At 48.3% G+C, this 27,026-nt stretch overlaps 1 protein-coding gene across 11 annotated transcripts in view; it reads right to left on the bottom strand.

Annotated features, from left to right (window-relative positions):
- Positions 1 to 27,026, bottom strand: part of HDAC5 (histone deacetylase 5) — a 122,937-nt gene that overhangs the window by 9,418 nt on the left and 86,493 nt on the right. For 9 of the 11 annotated variants that reach the window (XM_083408294.1, XM_083408297.1, XM_083408299.1 and 6 more), the window contains 14 exons: positions 25,860 to 26,186; positions 22,890 to 23,055; positions 21,756 to 21,889; positions 14,702 to 14,822; positions 12,750 to 12,799; positions 11,493 to 11,600; positions 10,713 to 10,768; positions 8,622 to 8,709; positions 7,961 to 8,080; positions 6,470 to 6,567; positions 4,692 to 4,810; positions 2,746 to 2,879; positions 970 to 1,054; positions 57 to 249 (listed from right to left, as the gene is read on the bottom strand). In XM_083408294.1, coding sequence (XP_083264420.1) covers positions 57 to 249; positions 970 to 1,054; positions 2,746 to 2,879; positions 4,692 to 4,810; positions 6,470 to 6,567; positions 7,961 to 8,080; positions 8,622 to 8,709; positions 10,713 to 10,768; positions 11,493 to 11,600; positions 12,750 to 12,799; positions 14,702 to 14,822; positions 21,756 to 21,889; positions 22,890 to 23,055; positions 25,860 to 26,186 — 1,799 coding nt within the window. The remainder of the gene's footprint in view (positions 1 to 56; positions 250 to 969; positions 1,055 to 2,745; positions 2,880 to 4,691; positions 4,811 to 6,469; positions 6,568 to 7,960; positions 8,081 to 8,621; positions 8,710 to 10,712; positions 10,769 to 11,492; positions 11,601 to 12,749; positions 12,800 to 14,701; positions 14,823 to 21,755; positions 21,890 to 22,889; positions 23,056 to 25,859; positions 26,187 to 27,026) is intronic. The other 2 variants (XM_083408301.1, XM_083408300.1) reach the window with 1 other exon arrangement.

Below are 27,026 nucleotides of genomic sequence, written 5' to 3'. Positions count from 1 at the left end.
AACCGCAAGACGAAAAGACTCGCGGAACGGATTCTTTTCGTCTTGCGAGGCACCACTGTATATGGTTTCCCCCTGAGCTAAAGGAGCGAACGTACCGGACATCGCCGTCTGCTTTGCCCTGCTCTGTGTCCACTGACAGCGACGCCATGGCACTGACCGTCTCGGCCTCTTCTGCCTCGCCCTTCTGAGCCTCCAGCAAGGAGCAGCCGACCATTGCTGCAGAACATTTCACTGAGTTCCAGTGCTTACCTGAGACGAAAAGGAGCAATGCGTCATGCAGGAATGGCCTGACCCGTTTGAACTTCATGAGCTGCCCTCCCAGAACACTCTAGCGATTCCAACCTCTCTTTCCATCTATGCATGGACAAAAGCCTTTCTTCTTTTTTTGCAAAGTCTTTGGACACAGTCCCTGAAACTCCCCAACCACAATCTCCTACTATAACCAAACCTGGGTACAGCAGGAGTCGTCAACTTCTTACAAGCTGGAGAAACTGTTGTGGGTGCACATGTTTATCACCACAACCTTTACCTAACTTCTGTCCTTGGTATCACTTGTGGGAACGGCTTTAAGCACACTGTTCTCAGAGTCTCGCCATACACTGAACAATAGCAAGTCCATATTGGCCAAAGAGGGCGCTGCTGTCACTTGTCTTAGGGCCATAGTGAGAGGATCAATACAGTCGTACCTTGGAAGTCAAACAGCTTAGTTGCCAAATGTTTTGGCTCCTGAACACTGTAAACCTGGAAGTGACTGTTCTGGTTTGTAAACTAATTTTGGAAGCTGAACATCTGGCGGGGCTTCTGACTGGCTGCAGAAGCTTCCTGCAGCCAATTAGAAGCTGTGCTTTGGTTTTTGAACGTTCTGGAAGTCAAAAGGACTGGTACAACTGTCAGTGCTTTAGAAAAACCCCTATCTGCAACATTCCATCTTTTTGTTCATTTGGTATCAGAAATACAACAAAATCTTACTCTGGATTTCAATGACGTTCTCCAGTGTGGCCACAGCATTTGCATTGGGCTTCTGCCGCAACAGAGCTTGATCCATCTGTTCCAGCTGCGTCAAAGAGAGAGAGAGAGAGAAAAGAGAGTGCTCAGCTTCTACGCCGAAAGATCTGAGGACTCAAAGCTGACCGGAAGTTGTGAGTGGGGAAGCAGGGGAAGGAAAGGCAGGCAAGAAACAAAAGCACAAAGCAAAGGGGAGGGGAGCGCACAGGTGAAAGCTCAAAGAGCAAGGCCTGATGGAGATTCCTTTCCTGTGAAGCCTTAGACCAGCGATGGGAGGCCTGTGCAGTTCTCTAGATGCTGTTGGACTCCCATCCCTGCCAGACAGCATGGCCAACGGCCAAGGTTGATGGAAGTTGTAGTCCAACAAAATCTGGAAGGCCGCCCAGGTCCCCCACCCCTGCCTTGGTCCCTTTCTCCTTCTGTCAGTACTCATAACCTGAAAGAAAAGAATGTCAGTGTTTATGCAATCAGAGAAAAAGGACAAGAAAGGGTTAAGTTACAGGTGGGCTGGTTAATTTTGGGGAGGGTGCTTGTCCTGCACCTGCAAGAGCGAGTCAGCAAGCATGTGAGAGTGACTCGGGACAATCTAAAGTATAAATACACTTGAGTTTGAAGCATGTTTGCTCTTGGCCCCTGGCCTTGGCCAGAGCTTAGTCTGTGTTGGAAAGCGGCAAGGAGTCTGTACGCTGCTCGAAGGATTGTATATAACCTATAAGCTGTGGAACTGCATTATACGGTCAGAAAAGGGACTGACCCTACCTAGAACTGTCTAATGGCACACTCCGCTGCCGTGTTGAATGAGCAACTCTTCACACGCACCAAAACAAGGCGTATCCTTCCCCTTTTTACCTCTGCCCTCCTCCTCCTCCTCCTCCTCTGCTTCCCTCGGTTGTCTCCCCCCGCGTTGAATTATTCCCATTATTATTTTAATTTGTGAATCTCCTTCGACACACATCTCCCAAGGCAATTTACGGAAATATAAACAGCTAAAAAAATGTCACAAACCCATACAGTGGTACCTCGGGTTACAAACGCTTCAGGTTACATACGCTTCAGGTTACCGACCCCGCTAACCCAGAAATAGTACCTCGGGTTAAGAACTTTGCTTCAGGATGAGAACAGAAATCGTGCTCTGGTGGCACGGCAGCAGCAGGAGGCCCCATTAGCTAAAGTGGTGCTTCAGGTTAAGAACAGTTAAGAACGGACCTCCGGAATGAATTAAGTATGTAACCAGAGGTACCACTGTATTAGTATAGGTTTAAAAACAACACATAGCAACACCTCAGGCAGAGGCCTTTTCATCAAGCTGGAAAACCTTTACACTTGCAAGCTCTTTGGGGCAGGGGCCTGTCCTCATGTACTCCCATAAAACACTAATTGGCACTGCACAATCTTCTTTCTCCATGCAATTTTTGGCTGTGTCCTAAACTGCAGCAGTCAAACACACAGCTCCCTGTTTTCAGCCACCGAAATGGACAAGCTGCACCGATTTCCAGCTGGGCCTTGTGGAGGTGCCACCAGCAGGGCAGACGTCCGAATGCATATATAAACAGAAACTGGCGGGTATTCATGTGCCAGGACAGACATGCCTTTCTCTGCCTTTCCCACCCCACGAAGCAAACGAGTGCCAGAACTCTTTTCAGAACCTCCGCCAAAGATTGCCCAAAACCTTTGGGCATCGTCCCAAGCCAGCAGGTTGAGGCTTCGGGACTGCTTCTTCCCCGTGCCAGCTGCACTCACCTCAAGGCCAAGCAAGGCGGAAACGCAGGCTTCGGAGGCATCGCAGATGGCCGTCAGATCGTGACCTCCTTCCAGCGCCAGGACGACACGCCCGCCCGCCAGCTTCATCAGCTGCTTGGTCAGGTGCCCAAAACCTGTGTGGCCGGGAAGAAAACAACAACAGAAAAAGCAGAAAGATGAAAAACCATCTGATTGAGATGCAGTACTCCTCCCTCTCCCTCAGTTAAAGAGACTGGAGGAAGCCACTAACGCTCACCTTGACATCCAAAACAGTGGCCCTCAGAATTTAACAAGCCATTCATAGCAAGGCAGGTGGCCAGTAAGCCATTACAGTGGTGCCCCGCAAGACGAATGCCTCGCAAGACGGAAAACCCGCTAGACGAAAGGGTTTTCCGTTTTGGAGGTGCTTCGCAAAACAAATTTCCTATGGGCTTGCTTTGCAAGACGAAAATGTCTTTCGAGTTCCTGCGGGGTTTTTTTCCTCCCCCCCCTTTTCCCCAAGCCGCTAAGCCGCTTAACAGCTGATCCGCTAAGCCCGCTAAGCCGCTAATAGCGCTAATCCGCTAATGGGCTTGCTTCGCAAGATGAAAAAAACCGCAAGAGAAAGAGACTCGCGGAACAGATTCTTTTCGTCTTGCGAGGCACCACTGTATTCACTTTTGACTTGCATTCATAGGCTACCTCAAAATATTGGGGAGGTGGGGGCTAAGCGGCTTGAATGGATAAATAATAGGCGAGTTGGAGCTCCAGTTAGTGCAGGCACAAAGGGGCCATAGGTCACTGGCAGTGTAAGTCCCAGGGACAATCTCTAGCGTAGAAACATAGGCCCAGAATGGCTTAGAACACAACCGTTCAGCATATAGGAGGGCTAGAACCTGCCTTATGTTGAATCAGGCCACTGGTCCTGTGCAATTCTGGGTACAATTCTGTGGCCATTGGGATGCATTTTGGCTTGCCTGCTGATGAAACTGAGTGTATGATGATTGATAATATTGTCATTTATCTGTTTTAGACTTCCTAAGTAGTAGCAGTTGCCTTGACATTGTCCTGTTCGCCTCTGTATACTTCCATCCTTATTCAGTCATTGTGGCAGATTGCAATGTTTAGCTGGTGATATTGTGAGGCTTTGCTGCTGACAACACTGCAGTGTTTAGCTGGTGAGTTATCCCAATGTTTAGCTGGTGAGCTATTGCGATGTTAAAAACCAGATATCGCCTAACCCTTACACACATTGTGATTCGCAATATATTGCCAGCTCAAATATTATGAAACAATTATCACGATGTGAAGCTCAAACCGGTTTTGGGTGATATATCAATATACAGTGGTGCCCTGCAAGACGAATGCCTCGCAAGACGGAAAACCCGCTAGACGAAAGGGTTTTCCGTTTTTCAATGCGCTTCGCAGGACGAATTTCTCTATGGGCTTGCTTTGCAAGACGAAAATGTCTTGCGATTTTTTTTCACTCCCCACCCCCTTTTTCTAAGGCACTAAGTTGCTAATAGCCTTTTAGCAGCTAATCCGCTAATCCCTTAAGTCTTTAATAGCCGCTAATAGCTGCTAAACCGCTAATAGGGCTAATCCGCTAATAGGGTTGCTTCGCAAGACACAAAAACCGCTAGACGAAGAGACTCGCAGAACGGATTCTTTTCGTCTTGTGAGGCACCACTGTATTGCCCAGCCCTAGGCAGTGGTTCCCAATTAGCTAAGTAGTTCAGACCTTCTGTTTTTCCTAAGTCAAGCCATGGACCTGTTGTATTTGAAAATTTTGATATCTCTATGGTAGTTTTTGTCATGTGAATGGTGCCACGGACCCCCTGGGTGGGTTACGCGGACCCCCTGGTGACTGCAGACTCCCAATTGGGAACCACTGCTCTATGTGAATGGCTCATTCTATTTACAAACTGAGGCGAGGGGGGCTCCCCTCCCGCATGACCCACACTCACATTTGGCCGTGACAGAATATCCACCCAGTGGGGACAGGTGTCCCTCCACAGCATCGAAGCCAGCAGAAACGAGGACCACGTCTGGGGAGAACTCATTGGCTATTGGCATCACCACAGTCCTGGGAAGACACAAAACAGCCCTTAGAGATCTCTTGGGAGGAAACATGACAGCGCCAGCGCCAGCCCTGCCCTATCCTACTGACAGGGAAAATTCTAGCCCTGCTCACCTTCCTCCTTTTCTCATTTCCCCAACACCCTGACTCAATCTAACACCCATCTCTGTTGAGTCAGGGGGTTGCGAGATTATCATGGAAGGGGACAGAAAGGTCTACTGATTTCTATCCTCCTGGATTTCTCCCTACCTAGACTCCGATCAAAAAGGTGGTGGCTAGGATAAGGCAGCCTCCCACAACCTCCAGAAATTCTGAACTGGAGCTCCCAGCATCCTCAACCAGCATGGCTAATGGGGTCTTGGATGATGGGAGTTATGGTCCAAAACATGTGGAGAGCACCAGTTTGGGGGAAGCCAGGGACAAGAGAAGGACCAGACTTCTGAGAGGAGAGAGAGACTGTGCTGGCCACCAGGCAATGGCTTTTCCCACCTGCTTTATTATTTTATATTATTTATTAAATTTGTATACCGCCCTATACCTGTAGATATCAGGGCAGTTCACAGCCTTGCCCCACCCTCCAGCCCTAAGAGCCTTTCCCAGACCATAACTTTAAGAACAGCAGAAGCAGCTGAGAAGAGAGAAGAGGAGTTCAGGGATGTTGTTTTTTAAAATAAGTTGTGTGTCTCTCTTGTTTCTCAATTGGATCCTTTTGCATGGTTTTGTATTTATCATGGTGATTTTACGTGTTGCGGCTTGCTGTTATTTTTATTCATTATAGCTTATGGTGATTATTAAAGAGTGAATTTCTGTTTAATTATTGCTTGCTGGTATTTTATTGTGCACTATGATAATCTAATGGATCACTGAATGTTACTTTGATATGTTGTTCATTTTAAAGTTATGTTTTTATTACAACTTCTTTGTATTGGATCAGATTGTTGTTAGGTGTGTGGTCTTACGTTGGGTATTTTGTTTTTTCTTCAGCTTGCACGCTGCCTTGCGTATAGCAATATAGAAAGGCAGTATACAAATTAGAAGTGAAATGATTAAAATTTCTACCCTGTGTACCTAATAGCAATTGCAGTTCTCCATGTACTGGTCCCTTATGTGATCATAACAGGTAAAAGTTAAATGGTAAAGGACCCCTGGACAGTTAAGTCCAGTCAAAGGCAACTATGGGGTTGCGGCGCTCATCTCGCTTTTCAGCCAGCGTTTGTCCATAGACAACTTTCCGGGTCATGTGGCTAGCATGACTAAACACCATGACGGAAGCCAGAGCACACGGAAACGCCATTTACCTTCCCGCCATAGTGTTACCTATTTATCTACTTGCACTGGTGTGCTTTCAAACTGCTAGGCTGGCAGGAGCTGGGACAGAGCAATGGGAGCTCACTCCATCGCGGGGATTTAAACCGCCGACTTTCCAATCAGCAAGCCCAAGAGGCTCAGTGGTTTAGACCAATGCACCACCCGCAACCCTTGATCATAATGCACCACCCACATAAAAGGAGCAGTTGGCGGCAGGCCTGTGAGAACGCTGAAGTTTGCTGATGCACACAAAACCTTTAGGGGGAAACCCTCTCAGTGCAGAAACCCAGTATGTGGGCACCCCTGGCAGAGAAAGCCCCACTCCCAGTTAGGGAGAGTGAATGCCAGCAGGCCTACCGGAAGGCAGTCAGATACTCCACGTCACCAATGGGAGGGTCCACTCCACCAGTCCAGGCAATGTTGACGTTGTAACCTACACCCATCCCGCTGCCAACCTGGAAGAGAGAAGCCTCGTAAGTCACAAATGCTGGCTCTTATTCGCAGCTTGGATCATGCACCGAGCTGCCGGTGGGAAGGGGCAAAGGGACACTGGCATACATCTGAGGCTGGGGGGGCGGGGAGAGAACTTGCATGCAGAAGGACCCCAGAGAGAATGCAGAAGCACAACAGAGAAGCGAAAGGGGGGGGGGGGCAACGGCAGCAGCATGCAGGATGCCTGCTGGAGAAAATGCCAGTCCGTCTCAAATGATTGGGGTCAGAAGAGACCGGACACATCTACATGCATGGATTTCTGTGAATTCTGCACCCTCAGCAACGTTCCAACCTTTGCCCGCCCCAAGCTATTTCCTGGACTACAAAACCTTTCCCTGAACAAAATGGCAGAGATAACTGATTAAAACCTTCTCTCAATTGGGGTTCAAACTGTTCTTGGGGGATAAACCTTCTCTCTTTCTCCCTGCAATCCTTCCCTCCTTTACAGAGCTGCTTTAGGTGCATTCTGATGCAACTCCTTATAGGAGCCAGTGTAGATTTCTTGGTCGCAAAGCAACCTCTGTTTGCGCTCTGCTTTTGCATCCTTTACTGATGCATCTATGAATGCTTCGGGGAGTTAAAAAGAGGGTGGTTTTAGGAACTGGTGGGGAAAATCCGAAACCAGCGTGATCAAAGCATTCCAAAAAGGCTGGAGTAAATGTATGCAATATTTGAAGGACCATTGTAAGCAATTACCAGCACTAGCAGGGTTGCAAGAAGACTTGTAACAACAGTTGTTTCTACCTTTTTATATTTATTTAAAAATTGCGAAATTTTGAATGAGTGAAATGTAAATGGGAAAATGTATAAATGCTACACTTGATCTTAGCCAAAAGGCCGAGAAGCGAACTGATACTACCCTTGCTGGTGCCTTTCCTGGGAAAGTCAGAGGCTCACTATGTCAGGTTCCTACTGGAAGACCGGACAAAAGTGAGAACATCGGCAGTGGCAAAGTTTTTATCGGTGGTTGCAAGAACAAACGAGCTCTATATTCCAAACAAAGTGCTTGATTAACCTGGAGGCAGGCTGTATGAACTCTGTATTAATTTGTAATGTTTTGTTGGGTCTCTGGACCGTAATAAAGATTGATGATGATAAATGCTATTGATATAAAGATGAATTTGGAAAACCAAGAGGCGGGGAGTCAAAAAGCTCTTTAGAGCAAAATAAGTAAAGGGGATGATGAGGATGTGTTTAAATATTATAAAATGGAAAATCAATAAAAGTTATTATAAAAAAATAAAAAGACGGTGTTTTTTAAAAAACACCTAGAGAGGGATTTCAAGCTAGATTCAGCACCAACATCTTGATTATTGCAAAACCAAGCACCAGAGGTGAATAAAGGTGTGCACTCACCTCTTCAGGAGCTCCACTGCCTGGGAAGAAATTGCCATTGTCGTAGCGGTGCAGAGAAACATAGAGCACGTTGGGGTCACTGTAGAATGCCTGCTGGGTGCCATTGCCATGATGGATATCCTGCCAGAGCAGAATGAAATAAATAATAATAATAATAATATTAATTTATTTATACCCCACCGATCTGGCTTGGTTTCCTCAGCCACTCTGGGCGGCTTCCAACTGAATATCAAAAACAATACAGTGTCAGACATTAAAAACTTCCCTAAACAGGACCGCCTTCAGTTGTCTTTTAAAAGTACAATAGCCATTTATTGCCTTGACATCTGCTGGGAGGGCGTTCCACAGTGCAGGCGCCACTACCGAGAAGGCCCTCTGCCTGGTTCCCTGTAACCTCACTTCTCGCAGCAAGGGAACCGCCAGAAGGCCCTCGGCGCTGGACCTCAGTGTCTGGGCTGAACAATGCGGGTGGAGATGCTCCTTCAGGTATACAGGACCGAGGCTGTTTAGGGCTTTAAAGGTCAGCACCAACACTTCGAATTGTGCTCAGAAACGTACTGGGAGCCAATGAAGATCTTTCAGGATCAGGAAAGATGTTAGCCAATAAGGACGCATCAACCCAAGCCTAAGCAGCTTCAGGCGCAGAGTGAGAGACCCTTACCCAGTCCACGACGAGGATTTTGCTAATGGCAAGCTTTTGCTGGAGGAGCTTGGCAGTAATGGCAACAGAGTTGAAGAAGCAGAAGCCCCTGGAAAATGAAAGGGGACAAAGGTATTATCAGAAATGTCAGGAATGATGATGATGGTGATTACTTTGCTTCATTCACTTGTTTGTGGAGTGAGGGGGAGAATAGGTTGCAATCAGCTTCATGTTATGAAAAACATCCTAAAACGCGCAACCAAAGAATGCTTTTTGAAAAAATTAAACCCATGCACATGGAGCATTCCACAATCCCATCACATCCTGTTCGCCACTAAAGTGTTTACACTGGCCCAGATACATAGCTGTCAACCGTCCCTTATTTGGCGGCCAAGTCCCTTACCCCAGCGCCGTGTCCCGCTGCTGTCCCTTACTGATGATGTCTCTTAAATTTCCCAGGTTTCAAAGGAAGAAGCTCCTCTCCCTCCCTGCCTGCAGGCCAGGGAGGAGGGAGGCTCCAACTGTGTTGCTTGGCTGTGTTGCTCACCCAATAAGGAGTCTAAGAACGACTGGGGGGTGGAGCTTGCATGCCTTGTGCCGATCAAATCGGCCGCGTTGCCTGGGGACTCGCCTTTGCTCAGCGCTTCCCAGCGGAGAGGTGATGGTGGTTTTCCTTGCTGCATCCCCTTTGCCGGGTTGCTGCACAGAGGGAACCACCACTTGAGGCTTCGTTTGGCTGCTGGCTGGGCTTTCTGCCTTTGGCTTGGAGCGGCTCAGAAGTCGAACATACATGCGCTCTGAAAATCCCTTATTTTGGCTGCTGATCCCTTATTTTTGAGGCTGCTGGTCCCTTATTTTCAAATCTGTAAGTTGACAGCTATGCACACATACCAGACTTTGCTTACCATAAAAATATATAACAGCTTTGCCACTGGCTTTTTTTTAAATGATAAACACCATGCCCAGTATCAAGGGAAGGGTGGCCAAGAAAGCAACAGCACAGAAAGCAGGCTTGACCACCACATTCATGGACTCGGGCATGCCCATTCAACTAAGATACTGTATCTCCCAGAAGCAGTAATGCAAGTTAATCGTTGCTATATTTTGAGAACATGGTCCCACTGAAATCAATGGGACTTAAGCTAGTCAACGTGACCAACGTTTCACATTGATTCCAGCAGAAATTCTAAGTCCGAATCCAACTCTAAGGTTTGGTCCAGCTCCTTTCTTTTCTGAACTACCTAATCAACAGGAAAGGAGGATAGAAAAACTCCCAGATTACACTCAGTGCAGCAGTAACTCAGCAGGTTCTTTAAAGAATTGTGCTGGTGCAGGCATAAGTGGAGTTAAAGGGGGACAAAAAAATAAATGGGCAAAGCTTGGCAAATTTGCATAGCCCTGCTCCTCGGATCTAGTCGGAGGAAGTAACCCGCTCAGAATACCCTCCTCCACAGATGCAGGGAATCTCAGTCCCAGATAGGCAGGAAAGACTAGTAGGACGCTCCCCTAAGAAGCCCTGAAAGGTAAAGGGACCCCTGACCATTAGGTCCAGTCGTGGACGACTCTGGGGCTCCGGTGCTCATCTCGCTTTATTGGCCAAGGGAGCCGGTGTACAACTTCCAGGTCATGTGGCCAGCATGACTAAGCCGCTTCTGGCGAACCAGAGCAACACACAGAAACGCCATTTACCTTCCTGCTGGAGTGGTACCTATTTATCTACTTGCACTTTGACGTGCTTTTGAACTGCTAGGTTGGCAGGAGCAGGGACCAAGCAACGGGAGCTCATGCCATCGAGGGGTTCGAACCGCCGACTTTCTGATCAGCAAGTTCTAGGCTCTGTGGTTTAACCCACAGCGCCACCTGCATCCTCAAGCCCTGAAAGAGACGTGCTTAATTCCATGATGAGAACCACACTCAAATAGAGAGGACAAGATTTCAAACCAAAGCAGCTTATTTGACACCAACAGGGAGAAACACACATAAAATAGTATTCATGCAGTGAGAAAACCACCCCATCTCATCTAAACCATTGTTTTTTAAAAGAGGAGGATTTGTTTGTTTCTAGTTAATCACATATATCCCTCCTCCTCCTCATTTATGCTACACACTCACATGGCTGTGGATTCTTCTGCATGATGACCTGGTGGCCGGATAATAGCAAATCCATTCTGCAAGAAGGAAAATACACACACGCACAAGTTCACACATGTATTAATCTTTGCTTTTTGTTCTGATTCACGACATTTTCCTCCGAGGACCTCAGGGTAGTGAACACACAGTGTGTGTGTGTGTGTGTGTGTGTGTGCGCGTGCACACACACACACACACACACACACACTTTATCTTCCTAGCAACCCTATGAGGTAGGCTAGGCTGAGAAATGGTGGTCAGTCCTAAGCCACAACAGTGAGCTTCAGAAGGGTATGTAAATGTGGGATAAAAGTGGGATGTAAACCTGGGATAAAAAAGCCCATTGATTTCGGTACCCAAAGTTGGGTCTGCCAGCCCTCCACCCACAGAATGAGATCGTGGAGTGCAGCAAAAATGGGATTCGGGGAAAAGATGCACACCAAGATGCCTAAAGGAAAACCAGCGTCCAACCAATGGGCATTCTACACATGCTGAGATATCAGTGCTTACATGGGCTCTTTTAGTAGCTGCTTCTTATCAGAGCTGATTGACATTCTGCCCAAGCTCAGAAACAAACAGCTTAAATCACTGGGATTTTTGTACACACTGCAGCCAAAGTGAGCTGGAACCGAGCAAGGTTCACATGAGCATAATTCTCCCATGTCCAACCAGCTGTGCTTGGGAACAAGAATTAGAGGTAGGGGAGAGGAGGGCCAAGGGCTGCAAAATGGAGAAGCTGCACAGTCATTGAGCCCGACTTACCTTAAGCTCCCCAGACGCCACTTTAAAGGCCAGCTCCACCAAGCAGCCAACAGCCATGCGGACCGCGCTGGACGAGTGCATCTCATTCCACACTGTGTCGATGTCAACCTGCCGTGGAAGGTACAGAGCAAAGCATTGGCAGAAGCTAAGGGCTGCAAGAGGGGAGAAGAGCAGTATCGTTCAGATTGCCTTGGTTTGGCGGCAAGGGAATGGGGCCTAAAGGAAAAGCACACACTCCACACACACACGGATTGGCAGCAGCGAGCCTTTGCTGAGGCCCAGCTAGGTTTGCAGACAGAGGTTTGCAGCAAAATTCACTGCGGGAATGTACAGTCAGCTCGAATTGGGTGTCGCTGCCAATGCTTCGTTTAACGTCTTAAGCATGATCAGTCATTCACCTGAACATGCTTGAACTGTGGACAAGGAGCAGGGATGCACACACAAGTCCCTCCCCCAATGTCCTCCTGCACATCAGCTCCCAACACCCCCTGGTTGCATGGGAAAGTCTGCAGGGAGTTTCTGCTCATGTTCACTGGAACGTGAATAGACTCCTCCGAGCGATCAGGGACCCTGTATGATCAGTGTCCCCGATCGCACAGAGTTCTTCTCACTTTTAAGTGAATGCAAGCACAATCCCCTTGCAGATCTTCCCGGGGACTGAGCACGGGAGGCAATGCACACAGGGACGCCGAAGTCAGGGCCTACCTGTGTGCCTTTGCTCCCTGTTCACAGCTACAGGATGCCCATGTGTCAAGGTGAACACCTCAACACACCTTTTGATTCATCTCTCTTTGCCACATTTTTGTTCTCAATTTACTTTTTGTGTTTAAGAAAACACACACACACACAAAACAGGATCAGGGTTTGTTTCTTCTCCTCCCCACCCCGATTTTTAAATTCTAAAAAAACCAGGATGAAAGAGAGAGCTAACATCCTAAAGCAGGCATAGGCAAACTCGGCCCTCCAGATGTTTTGGGACTACAACTCCCATCATCCCTGACCACTGTCCCTGTTAGCTAGGGATGATGGGAGTTGTAGTCCCAAAACATCCAGAGGGCCGAGTTTGAATAAAACTTGCCCGCAAAGTGATTTACCAAGGAAAGGTGGGCTCCTATTTAGTAGTTCCTGGAAAAAACGTAACGTGTGAAAAAGTAAAAAGAAGTGTTTCATCAGATCGTGAGAGGGACCACGTCATCCCTTCCCTTCCCTAAGCATCAACCACTGACTGGCAAATTGCTTTGACGGCAACATACTCACCCCGATTCCACCACATGGGAGGACGGCATACATCTTCGGCGTAAGGGGACCTGTAAAGAGAGGGATGGAGGAGAAAATAATAAAACACACAAAGCAGGAAGTGAACATGTCCTCCATGGGCACACTTCGTCCCCATTCACTTTGGAAAAGCTGTATGCCACAATCAGGTCCTTTACACTGAATAGATTTATTCATTTATTTCACATGATTAATCAATGAAGCAGTTTGTGTAGCACGTACGTTAAGAAAACCAATCAAATCAGATGGTAAAAACCAGCTTACCCAGCCATTTTGGACATATTCAGTGGTGCCCCACAAGACGAATGCCTCGCAAGACGAAAAACTCGCTAGACGAAAGAGTTTTCCGTTTTTTGAGTCGTTCCGCAAGACAAATTTCCCTATGGGCTTGCTTCGCAAGACGAAATGTCTTGAGAGTTCTTGCAAGTTTGTTTCCTTTTTCTTAAAGCCGCTAAGCCGTTAATAGGGTTGCTTCGCAAGACGAAAAAACCGCAAGACGAAGAGACTCGCGGAACGGATTAATTTCGTCTTGCGAGGCACCACTGTACATGATAGAAATCAGTAGTTTTAGGTATATACATGATAACATACGGTTGCATGTTAAAATCCATGTCCAATTTACATGTTCAGAGGTAGGCTTGTTTTAAAGTTTTTTAGCAGGTGCCCAAAACAATACAACAAATGTCCCTGCCTAACATCAAAGGGCAGGGAGTTCCACAGTGTAGGGGATGCCACAATGAAATATCAATTCCTTGCACGTGTGGAATGAATTCGTAAAAGTGCCAATTCTGTAGATCAAAGCAGCTGAGTGAACATATATATATATGCGGTAGGCTGGCATCAAGCTGTTATATACCAACACTTTCAATCTGACCTGGTAACAAACTGGCAGCTGGCACAGCTCTCTGAGCAGAGGTGTTTCTGTGCTGACAGTGTTTCATTTGCATCGGCAGTTGGGCTACAACACTCTGCACTAAGTGCAGCTTCCAGATCAAGGACAAGGGAAGCCCCACATGGACTGCACTGCAGTAATCCCATCTTGAAGTTATTCAAGCCTGCACTACTGCGATCAAGCAAGAACGGCCGCTGCTACTGTACCAGCTGAAGCAAACTGCATCCACGCAGTGCATGTATGTATTCAGAGATGACTATTTATTGCCATAATCACAGGGCAATTCCCATCTCATCCATCAAATTCAGGGAAACTTGCAGCTTTTAGATGAAGAGAAAGTTTCTAGTCCCTAAAGATGCATAGGAAAGGTTTAAGGCGGAAATTACCGTATTTTTCGCCCTATAGGACGCACTTTTTCCCCTCCAAAAATGAAGGGGAAATGTGTGTGCGTCCTATGGGGCGAATGCAGGCTTTCGCTGAAGCCTGGAGAGTGAGAGGGGTCGGTGCGCACCGACCCCTCTCGCTCTCCAGGCTTCAGGAGAGCCCCAGCCCCACAAGGTTGGGGGACAGAGGGAGGCGGAACGCCACCATCCCGTTGTCTCCCGAAGTGGTTTGGAGGCTGACGGCGGAGAAACCCCGCCGCCAGCCCCGCAAGCTCCGGGGACAGTGGGGAGGCGCAGCGCGTCTTCCCGCTGTCCCTGTACCTGATCTGAAGGCGGGCGGCGGGGAGAAGAGGCCCCACAAGCGCCTGGGGGGGAAATAATTTTTTCCCCCTTTATTTCCCCCCCAAAAAACATGATGCGTCCTATGGGCCGGTGCGTCCTATGGGGCGAAAAATACGGTAGATTTGCTTAAAGCCTTGATATTAGAGGGGAACCTGGACAGTCCTTGCAATGGACTATACGCCTTCTTCCCCAAACTTAAACCAAAATCTTCCGCCTTTGCCTACTACACAGAGAAATACAATATCATGTACACATCATGGTTAAAGAAATAGTTACAAATTATGAATCAAGAATAAACAGAATCATGTGATCTGTACCTAGCAATTTCTTGCTGTCAAGCTTTTGCCGGTTCAGCGGGCTGGTTCCATATAGTAACGTGTGATGCTCCGAATGAACTGTCTGGATCTCGTCCAACGTTGCTTTCCGACCTCGAATCCTCTATTGGCAAAGAGAAGGGACAGAGATTAGTGCAGAAGACGCTCTCCAGAAGCAACATCAGGTTCGCTTCTGAAGGTGCTTTTCATCAATGCGTCACAGTTGAGAAGTATTCATTGTTTGCCACTTCTATCTAGAGAAATGTCAGCCTGGAGTTCTGCTGGGGAGCCTGTGGCGGCCAGGGCCCAGCCAACACAAGGAAACCAGCAGTAACAGGAGACAGGGACAGCGGCGGAGCGAGCCAGTCGGGAGCCTGGGGCCCACAGCAGCGGGCCGGGCCAAGACAGGACACTCTGCAGGGCCTCTGAGGAGTCTGCGTGCCTCCTCCCACCCAGCAGCCCCACAGCTGAGGGGCAGGCAGCAGGCAGACCATTTGGGGGAGCGCGGAACATGTGGGTGCCCAAGCCACCGCATCACTCCCAGGAGAGACGCATGGCTCGGGCACGCTGCAGGCCCCTGTTGAATGGTTTCTTTAAATATTAAGGTTCATTATTGTTTCACAAGATGGGTATCTCTTTAAAGGCCAGAGCAAATATTATGACCTAGTTTTACAGCTGTGAAGCAGTATAGCAGGTGCTGTTAAGTTGTTACTTAAGCTTTTGTCAGCAACTGGGTATACAGTGGTACCTCGGGTTAAGTACTTAATTCCTTCCGGAGGTCCGTTCTTAACCTGAAACTGTTCTTAACCTGAAGCACCACTTTGGCTAATGGGGCCTCCTGCTGCCGCTGCGCCACCACCGCCTGATTTCTGTTCTCATCCTGAAGCAAACTTCTTAACCCGAGGTAATATTTCTGGGTTAGCGGAGTCTATAACCTGAAGCGTATGTAACCTGAGGTACCACTGTATATAAAGAGCAGCATGTACCTCTCTCAGTACCCTGGTGAATGGGTCAATGGATGGATCATACTTACAGATGTAATGTAATTTAATGTAAGAGGAGTTTTTGATTTTGTAATTAAAGCCAAGCAAAAGATATTTTTGCGTTTCTTCATTGTTTCCTGAATGTGTGGTCTCCCCAGCATGCTTTCCGCAGCGCAATTAATCTGCTAAATACGCAACAGCCCTGCGGTGAGTGCCGTCCGGCACTGTGTCACCCGCCTCAGTGGCGACACCTGGGGCGGCCTGCCCCCACGGCACCCCCCCTCCCTCTGCTTCTGGACAGGGAGACTGAGTCTAGCCATAGGTGGTAGTAGGTCTTCAGATCTTGTCACCCCCACACTGATAGTGTCCCATAAACAATACTAGTTGCTAACCTGGGCCCGAGATGATGATGATGATGATGATGATGATAATAATAATAATAATAATAATAATAATAATAATAATAATAATAATAATTTATTTATACCCCGGCCAGAGCCAGGCTCAGGGCGGCTAACACCAGTAAAATTACAATTTTAAAAAACCAATTTAAAATACACGTTAAAATATAATTTACAATGCAGCCTCATTTTAACAGTAGCCCATAGATCAAAACCATAAGGGGAGGGAAACATAAGGGTCAGACTGAGTCCAAACCAAAGGCCAGGCCGAACAGCTCTGTCCTGCAGGCCCTGCGGAAAGATGTCAAATCCCGCAGGGCCCTGGTCTCTTGTGACAGAGCCTTCCACCAAGTCGGGGCCAGTACTGAAAAGGCCCTGGCCCTAGTTGAGATGATGATGATTTATTATTATTTATACCCCACCCATCTGGCTGGGTTTCCCCAGCCACCACCAGAAGCATCTAACAATGATTTAAAAACGTAACAAAACACTCGGCAGAGCAATTGCTACTTTAAAGAATGACAAACAACCCATCTGCCGCCAAAGACTCTTCAACTAAGTGGCGGAGTCCACTGAGTTACATTCCATGCAATGGAAGAAAAGGCAAGGACCCAGTGAAGGGATGGATAAGCAGGGATGGCACTGCCCTTGAAGAACTGCTGAATCCCAACCAAAGAGGCCTAACTGGAACCTGCTTTTGTACAACTGACTGTCTATTTTCCGTTTCTGTGCCAGGGAAGGTTAACAGCATCAAGTCAGTGCAACTAGGAAAACCGCGTGAAGCATCAGAACGGCATGGCAACAGTACGCTGCTTGCATCTTAGCATTCCATAGCTTTCCTGTAACATCCAGAGTGAGCACACTCTGCATCGTAAATATTCCACCGTAGATATTCAAGTATGCATTTTTGTTATAAAAAGGTAAAGGGACCCCTGACCATTAGGTCCAGTTGTGACCGACTCTGGGGTTGCGGTGCTCATTTCGCTTTATTGGCCAAGGGAGCCGGCGTTTGTCCGCAGACAGCTTCCAGGTCATGCGGCCAGCATGACTAAGCCGCTTCTGGCGAACCAGAGCAGCACACGGAAACGGCGTCTACCTTCCCACTGGAGCGGTACCTATTTATCTACTTGCACTTTGATGTGCTTTTGAACTGCTAGGTTGGCAGGAGCTGGGACCGAGCAATGGGAGCTCATCCCGTCACGGGGATTCGAACTGCTGACCTTCTGATCGGCAAGTCCTAGGCTCTGTGGTTTAACCCACAGCACCTCCCACCCTGCATTTTTGTTATAGTTGGTCATAATAAAATGCATTTGATTGTGTTGTTTCTTGCATTGTGTCCTTCCACCAGGCAGAATAAGGTTGGTGAAGCCAAAGCTTGCTCATTACCTTAAGGGTGTTGGTGAAATAGATACCTGTGCATCGCCAGTTCTCTGGGGGAGTTACGATAGGCTGCAATCCTAAACCAATTTAGTTTGGAGCAAGCCCTACTGAGTTGAATAGGGCTTACTTCTGAGCAGACATGGCTAGGATCGCTCTGTGAGCCATGGAATCTAAACTGATAAAAGTAGCAGAATCCAGAGTGCCATTATCAGGCTTATAAGAACACCCCTTTGCTATAAACTGAGGGTGCTTTCATAGAAGAGGAAAAATGGAAGTACTTTAAAAATCTCTCATTTGCCCAGAGTGATTTCACACCCACTTGCATCATGCATCTTCAAACATTTACGCCTTCACACTCTTAGAAATATTGCACCTTTGGAGAAGAGGTCACGTCCTTAGGAAGAGACCTTACCGTTGCTATGGTGAAAACACGGAAACTGACAAAATTATAATGTCTCGTTTGTGGCAAAAGGATGACCTAGATCACCTGAATTGAGTAACAGCCACATTTCCAAGGACTGTCGCTTTAACTTTAAAAGTGGCTGTTTACTGTTTCAAGTGCTACATCAACCATATTCACAAGGTTGTGGTTGTTGTTTTTCCATAAAGCCACTTGGAGACAAGAGAGGTATTCTTAGCATCACTTGTGATAGCACCCTGACATCAATTCCATAACGCTTTAAGACTCAGAGGCAGTCAAATAACCCGATTTCGATTCCTGTGTTTCTCTTGTCCATTTTGGCACACTCCTGGTCTCCAGGAAAACTCTGACCCATTTGAATACAGTGGTACCTCAGGTTACAGATGCTTCAGGTTACAGACTCCACTAACCCAGAAACAGTACCTTGGGTTAAGAACTTTGCTTCAGGATGAGAACAGAAATTGTGTGGTGGTGGTGCGGCGGCAGCTGGAGGCCCCATTAAAGCCCTAAACGGCCTCAGCCCAGTACACCTGAAGGAGCGTCTCCAGCCCCATCGTTCTGCCCGGACACTGAGGTCCAGCGCCAAGGGCCTTCTGGCGGTTCCCTCACTGCGAGAAGCAAAGCTACAGGGAACCAGGCAGAGGGCCTTTTCGGTAGTGGCACCCACCCTGTGGAACGCCCTCCCATCAGATGTCAAAGAGATAAACAACTACCTGACATTTAGAAGACATCTGAAGGCAGCCCTGTTCAAGGAAGTTTTTAATGTGTGATATTTTAATGTATTTTTAATCTTTGTTGGAAGCCGCCCAGAGTGGCTGGGGTACAAATAATAAATTATTTATCATCATCATCATTAGCTAAAGTGGTTCCTCAGGTTAAGAACAGTTTCAGGTTAAGAACAGACCTTCAGGACGAATTAAGTTCTTAACCCGAGGTACCACTGTACACAGACTATGCCTAGGAGTCAGTGATGGTGCAGCGCTATTGCCCTGCATGGGCACAACGACACAACAAACCTGGGTGATTTCACATGTGGCCTAAATTAGTTGGTTACATGTGCAATGTCACTGGGGGGGGGGGGAGGGGCCATAGCTCAGTGTGAGAGCATGTCCCAAGCTCAGTCACTGGTTAAAAAGGTAAAGGTACCCCTTACCATTAGGTCCAGTCGTGGCCGACTCTGGGGTTGCGGCGCTCATCTCGCTTTATTGGCCGAGGGAGCTGGCGTACAGCTTCCGGGTCATGTGGCCAGCATGACTAAGCCGCTTCTGGCAAACCAGAGAAGCGCACGGAAACACCGCTTACCTTCCTGCCGGAGCGGTACCTATTTATCTACTTGCACTTGAAGTGCTTTCGAACTGCTAGGTTGGCAGGAGCAGGGACCAAGCAACGGGAGCTCACCCCGTAACGGGGATTCGAACCGCTGACCTTCTGATCGGCAAGTCCAAGGCTCTGTGGTTTAACCCACAGCGCCACCCGCGTCCCTCCTAGTCACTGGTTATCTGCACCCAAAAAGATCAAGTTTGCAGTTTGCAGGAAAGGAAGAGCCCTGTCTGAGAGCCCAGCAAGCCACTGCTGATGAAGCTAGATGGACTAACAGGCTGATCTGGTATAATGCAACTTCTTATTTTACAATCAGTTAAAAAACATGATTCAGGGGTGTGTTTGCTTGAGCCACAGGCTATATGAATACAATATAATACTGAAGCACAATGATCTATTGCAAGCACTACGTAATGGCGCAGATCGGAAGCCAAGAATGAGCGCTGGCACTCCTTCCTCATCCCTCACCCTCCTCCTGCTGGCTTTAGTGCAAAGACCTGGCTTGCATTATCAGAGTACGCCGTTATGCATGAATCAAGGAAGTCTCGCTTGTAAGTCATGTTAAGTGCTGGGACTAGAATCTGGGCGGGCAGGAATTCAGATCTTCACTCAGCCTAAGCTATGGCGCAGGGTGTTTGCGAGGATAAAAGGGAGATTTGGGTAGGACCCACACACACACACACACACACACCCCACATTGAGCTCCTTAGGATAAAAGTGGGATGTAAATGAAATCAATTAATTATTTTAGTGAACTGGGAAAATAAAGCCAGGCTCTTTACGTATCAAAATACAAAGACAGAATGACCAGCGAGTGAACCGTAAAAAAATGATCACACTGTAACAGCATCTGGCCTTGTGTCAGAGAGACTTAATGCACATATTTGTGTGTAATCGTGATGCATGGTAGCTGAGAAGTCAACTTGAGGCCAGTCAATTCACCAGTTTTAAAAGCACTTGTTCGTGAGTATATATGGTCCAATAATGTATTATGCCACATTTGTATCTAACAGCACACTTACTAAGATCCACATGGTCTGAATCCATAAACAACTATTAGTTTGACCTGGAGTCTCCGTTCTTCTTACTAGGAAAACTGGGTTCTGTTTTACAAGAGCTAATGCCACAATAAATCGACTAGTCTCTGCCGTAAGACTCCTGTTTTGTGTGTTTGATCTTTCCACAAAAGGGCAGAGTTGATAACAAAAAAATACCCAAACAGGGCCCTATGCAATTTGGCCAACAACCTCCCCATCACTGGATTTAACCCCAGTTTCTCTCAGGAACTCAAGGAACCTGTTACATGCAGAGACATCACTTCTGCACAGCTTCCCCACCCACCCCCTGCCCCAGTTTGCAAGTGTTAAGGAAGTAAATGAGCAAAAAGACTCACCCTCATAGCTAAATTTGAAGATGTGGCAGACATGAAGAGATTGCATAGATGTTTTCCCCAGGAACGTTCAAATGCATAACTGATGTGTTCAGCCCAGGGGGGGAAGTCAATACTCTTATAAAGTCAATACACGTTCCTGCATGAAAAACGTAACAAAGTAACCTGCTTGAAAATTACTGGGGGGCAGGGAGCAATGGGGAGGGGGGGAAGAACATATATGTTTTTCATGCAGGAACGTGGGCTTTCATATTGTACAGAAATGGGTATCATAGGTTTGTTCCTTCACTCTTAGGTATCTGCAGAATAATGCGCATTACTAGGAACTGACGTTGTAAGAGTGTTGAGTTTCCCTGGGACGCACTGGACCATTCTGGAGAAAGCACTGTGTCTATATACAGTGGAACCTCTACTTACGGACATAAACAGTTCCGGAGGTCCGTCCGCTGGTCAAAACGGGACACTAGAAGAGGCGACTTGTGCGCATGCGTATTCGGCGGTAATGTGCTTCTGCACATGCACAGACGATGGCCACTTCTGCGCATGCGCATTCGGCGGTAGTGTGCTTTTGCGCACGCGCCGACAGTGGCAGCCGCTTCTGCACACGTGCAGATGGCAGAAGCCCCTTCCGCACATGAGTGAATCGCGGCAAACCCAGTGTTTACTTCCGGGTTTGCCGCAGACGCAATTTGGAACACCTGCAAGATGAGGTGTATGTAAGTCAAGGTTCCACTGTACATAGGACCTATCCTTCGGGTGTGTGATATATATTTACGCACACACACACACTCGTTTGCACCTGAGATGTTGGTTGTGATTTTGCAGGCATATATATCTTTGCTTCAGGGTGGGGAATGATCCTGTTAATCAGACATTCCAGGTTTGGGGGGGGGGGGGCGCGTACTGACGCTGCAAAACCATTCCCTAAAACAGTGTTTCCCAAACTTGGGTCTCCAGCTGTTTTTTTTGGACTACAGTTCCCATCATCCCTGACCACTGGTCTTGCTAGCTAGGGATGATGGGAGCTGTAGTCCAGGAACAGCCAAGAGTTTCCCAAGTTTGGGAAACACCTGCCCTAAAATTTGCTCACCCTTTCAACCCAAGGCCTTGTTAGGTGCCTTACCATTTGCTGGCAGAAGGTTTCCATTCTGAAGATTCTTACCTCACACTTGCTTAGCAACCCTGTCTCCTGTAATCTGGACCAGATACTCTGGATTCTCCCAGCATGCTCTGGGTGAACATTAGTGTTTCCGCATGTGCACTGATGCTTCAGCATGAAAGTGTCATAAACTAAGCCTGTGAGAGAGGGCAGGAAAGAAGGGTAGTGGGGAGGAGCGGGGGAGAGAAAGAGAAGGGAAACTAGTGAGATCATGGCAATGCTGGAATGATTCACAAGCCACCAGTGGTTTGATTTAATTTGAGTGACTTTTGGAACTAAAGGTACAGGAGTTCAAAGGAAATTGCACTCTCCACGCTGAAAGCCGTTCTGCCCTCCCCTTCAAAAAACACGTGGAGTACAGGAGTCAGTCATGTCCTTTGTGTGGAAGGAAACACACTCTGCACATGCTCAATTGCATTCAGTATTCCATATGAGTCAACACAGGGCTAAATAAATGGGGGGGTGACTGGTTCAAATTAAATCCTGCTCCTTTGATTGCCCTGCCCTACCGAAGGAGCCCAGGTAGCAAACCAAATCAGAAGTTGCTAAGCAACGGAGAGCTCTGAGTGAGAAACTTGCTGTGACAAAAGTCAAAAGCAAACTGAATTTTGTTATGCCTCTGGCCCCAAGACCAACTCTCCCAGACTCTACTCCCCTTGTTGACCAGGGGAGAGGCGCCGTTTTCTACTTTGCCTTGGTCACCAAATGTCTTCGGCCTGCCCCAACCACTGACCAATCCTGGCAAGGAACTCCCTGGGCCAAAGAGACCCCCAAAGAACCAGAGACACCCCAGCTTTCTGTACTAAAGCAAGCCTCCTCCTACAACACATCAAGCTGCCCCAAAGCACACCCAGGCTTGGCCTGCGCAGTGGTTGACAGAGATGTGCCCTGTAGAAAGGAATGAATCTGACACAGACTTCATCAGCTCCAAAGCCCTGAAACAGATGAGCTGTAGGAAACAAAAGAGTATATTCCCAAGCACGTGCAGAATGTCTTTTCCTTGCACACCCGGAACAGGAGATTTCAGAAAAGAGAACGTTGCTTCGTGATGGGCAGGTATATCCCCCTTTGTATATACCCAAGGCTCTCTCTCCCTGCCTTCCAGTCTCTGCGAGAGGGGTCTGTAACGGCTCCTACCTGTAGTGAAAAGGTGCTTGACCAAGGGCTCAGCTGTACTGCTCTTCAGGCTAGTGCTGGCAGGTGACGACTGGGTGCGGCCGAGGGCTTGGTGGGGCAGACTGCCGATGGTCAGGGGCGTCTGGTAGAGATGAACGGGCCGCAGCTGGTGTGCATCTGCAAACACCTGCCAGAGTTGTGCGCAGGAGACCAGCCAAAAAAAAGAGGGGGAGGGAGAGAAAGAACATTCAAATGGCTCTGTTACCTTAATACTTAGAATCATAGAATCATAGAGTTGGAAGAGACCACAAGGGCCATTGAGTCCAACCCCCTGCCAAGCAGGAAACACCATCAGAGCACTCCTGACATATGGTTGTCAAGCCTCTGCTTAAAGACCTCCAAAGAAGGAGACTCCACCACACTCCTTGGCAGCAAATTCCACTGTCGAACAGCTCTTACTGTCAGGAAGTTCTTCCTAATGTTTAGGTGGAATCTTCTTTCTTGTAGTTTGGATCCATTGCTCCGTGTCCGCTTCTCTGGAGCAGCAGAAAACAACCTTTCTCCCTCCTCTATATGACATCCTTTTATATATTTGAACATGGCTATCATATCACCCCTTAACCTCCTCTTCTCCAGGCTAAACATGCCCAGCTCCCTTAGCCGTTCCTCATAAGGCATCGTTTCCAGGCCTTTGACCATTTTGGTTGCCCTCCTCTGGACACGTTCCAGTTTGTCAGTGTCCTTCTTGAACTGTGGTGCCCAGAACTGGACACAGTACTCCGGGTGAGGTCTGACCAGAGCAGAATACAGTGGCACTATTACTTCCCTTGATCTAGATGCTATACTCCTATTGATGCAGCCCAGAATTGCATTGGCTTTTTTAGCTGCCGCGTCACACTGTTGGCTCATGTCAAGTTTGTGGTCAACCAAGACTCCTAGATCCTTTTCACATGTACTGCTCTCAAGCCAGGTGTCACCCATCTTGTATTTGTGCCTCTCAAATACACTTAAGCGGCTTAAAACATGTGGCCAGGTTTAGCCAAACTGTACGGGCACCTATGAAGCAGACTGTGCTCGCTGATCAATTTGTGTGAAAACTTCCTCCCAGTACATACAGAACTGCATACATTTTGCACTTTGAAGCCTCAGATTTCTGCACACCAAGAGCGACTTGGACGCTGCGCGCTCCGAACAGCTGTGGCTTGTAATAAATTATACATGCTGCAAACATAGGCATATGACTGTTTGGTTTAACTTCTTTTCCGTTTTCAAGCTATTGCTGGGGAGAAGCAAGGAGCCAAGTTGGGTAGTGAGATCTCACTGCTCCCAGCAGAAATCCTGCTTGTCCTGTGTCCGCCCCCTTCCCCAGCTGCTGTTCTGCACACCCAAGTCTACCTCCGCTGCCAAAAAGGAGGGCAACTAGCTTTGAAAAACAAAACATCAAAGCCGAGAGTCTCAGGACGCTGAATTCTCTGTCTGAGATGGGATTCTAAGGACTAAGCTTTTTGGCCACACTGGTGGCTGACCGCAACCTCTGCAGCAATTTCCCGCAACCACCGTGAGCCAGATGGTCACAGACCCCAACATGCAAACCTGAATCGGGGTGGGCGTAGGATATGTATTCATAGTATGAGCCTACGATAAAACAGGGACGCGGGTGGCGCTGTGGGTAAAAGCCTCAGCGCCTAGGGCTTGCCGATCGAAAGGTCGGCGGTTCGAATCCCCGTGGCGGGGTGCGTTCCCGCTGTTCGGTCCCAGCGCCTGCCAACCTAGCAGTTCGAAAGCACTCTCGGGTGCAAGTAGATAAATAGGGACCGCTTACTAGCGGGAAGGTAAAACGGCGTTTCCGTGTGCGGCTCTGGCTCGCCAGAGCAGCGATGTCACGCTGGCCACGTGACCCGGAAGTGTCTTCGGACAGCGCTGGCCCCCGGCCTCTTTGAGTGAGATGGGCGCACAACCCTAGAGTCTGTCAAGACTGGCCCGTACGGGCAGGGGTACCTTTACCTTTTACTACGATAAAATGCTCTTCCAGCTAACAGTGATTTTATTTGTGGCACACATCTCTCATCGACCCTAACCACTGGACTGCTGCAGACAAGTTTCCCCATAACTGTTACATCCAACAGACCCCTTGCAACACTCACGTTGCTCTCCTGGCTAAGCTTCCAAGATTACACTCTTTTCAACCCACACTACCCTCTTCCAGTTTCTTTACAAAGCCTCTTCCCCACCCCCCCCCACCCCGCTTCACCCCTGCAGACAGAGCCTTTCATCTGCCTGCCAAACACACATCTGAGGCTGATGAAATATTTAGGTGCGCAGAAGAAATGAAAGAAGGAAAGACAAGTGACTCATCCTTAAGGAGGACGCAGGGAAGCGGAAGGGATGCACATAAGCAAGGGCAGAAGGGAGGGTGGCGGAGAGGTGGGAAATGAGTCACTTTCTCTTTGGGAGTCTTCGCCACTGCTGGCGTGGATGAGTGGGGGTGAGGGATGGGGGCCGGAGGCGGCCTTCCGCCTCCTTCTCCAGGCTCATGTCCTTTGGCAGCGCGCTTCCCCGATGTTCTGGGGCTTCATCTCACCAGCTGCTCCTGTGCGCCACCTTAGCTCTATGCCCTCTTTTGCAGAACAAGAGAGCTGAAAGGATTGAGAGGAGGCGCCCTCCAGCCCATGCTCAAAAGGAGAGACTGGCTATCTTCCACTCCCTCGTAAGCACTTAAGGGCAGCCTTGGCGGATTAGCCCACCTTCCTGGCCTGGTTGTCCCATTTGGAATTCTGGAAAAGTCCCATGGGAGCCCATCGCAGCACGGGTGCAAAGAGGAACAGAGCAGGAAGTCTCTCATACACTGGGGATGTTTCAGGGGGCAGGCACAGGGGACCCCCGATGTATGGGCTGGGATTTCAAGCCACCCTTCCTTTTTATACACCTCCACCCTTCGAAAGAGACTCTTCCCGCGCAGATTTCGACAACGGATTCGTACGGCGGCCTCACCTGCCTGTAAGTCACTCCCAGCTCCTCAACCTCCTGCTCCTCTTCGAGCCTGTTCTCCCCGGCTTCGTCCTTCAATCGGAGACAGCCCTGCTCTTCCACCACGCTCTCCTCTTCCTCCTCTCCCTCTCCTCCTCTGCCTCCTTCCTCCTCCTCCTCCTCTTCCAGGTCTTCCTGCGTGCCTTCGCTCTCTGTTGACCCGTCCACCACAAAGGGCCCATGGCTGAGGCCTAGGCCCAAGGGCTCCTGTTGTTGCTCTGTCAGCTCCTCTTCGGTCTCTTCCGGGTGGGTGGTGGGGGGCGGTGGCAGCTCACCGGTCTTGGTGATGATCTGCAAACAGAGAGGGGCCAGAGAAAAGGAAAAGAGGGCTTGAACCTGCCAAGCCGTGATGGGCAACTTGCAGCTGATGGGAGGGTGAGCATATTGAGCCACCAGGGAACCAGCACTCAAACCGAAAGGAGTCTCTGAGCCCCAGCCTCCTCAGCTGGTAGCAGAAAGGAAACTTGACAGAAATACCTGTGCAACTCAAATCCCCTATACTAGAAAAGGGAGGTGCCAAGAAGGATGTTACAGCCCCGGGAGCTCTCATTTCTCACACTGCACTAGATCAGCCTACCATACAGCAGCCACTGTATTCACCATCGTTCAGTCCGGACACTGAGGTCCAGCTCCGAGGGCCTTCTGGCGGTTCCCTCCCTGCGAGAAGTGAGGTTACAGGGAACCAGGCAGAGGGCCTTCTTGGTAGTGGCACCCGTCCTGTGAGTGCCCTCCCGTCAGATGTCAAGGAGATAAAGAACTACAGAACTTTTAGAAGACATCTGAAGGCAGCCCTGCAATGGGAAGTCTTTTTATATGTAATTTTTAAATTGAATTTTCTGTTTTACAATTTCAAATAAACATTTTACATACTTAGAGTGTCAACGACTTCCCTTCTTCTCTTTCTGCAGTTCATTTTGCATATCTCATACGCCTGCATAAACATTTTACAAAAACTATTCCAATCGGTTTTCCATTATTACATCTGTCAAAGATTATCTACACTGCTGAATTCATCTTAAAGCTGCCAGTGTTTTCTGCTGTACACAATTATCTCCCACATACTCAATAAACATTTTGAGTCTTCTTTAAACGTATGTTCTTCTTGCTCTCTTATTCTATACGTTAAGTCTG

This window comes from Podarcis tiliguerta (assembly GCF_965153285.1).
Source record: "Podarcis tiliguerta genome assembly, chromosome: 13".
Taxonomy (NCBI): Eukaryota; Metazoa; Chordata; class Lepidosauria; order Squamata; family Lacertidae; genus Podarcis; species Podarcis tiliguerta.
This window is presented reverse-complemented; position numbering and strand designations above follow the sequence as displayed.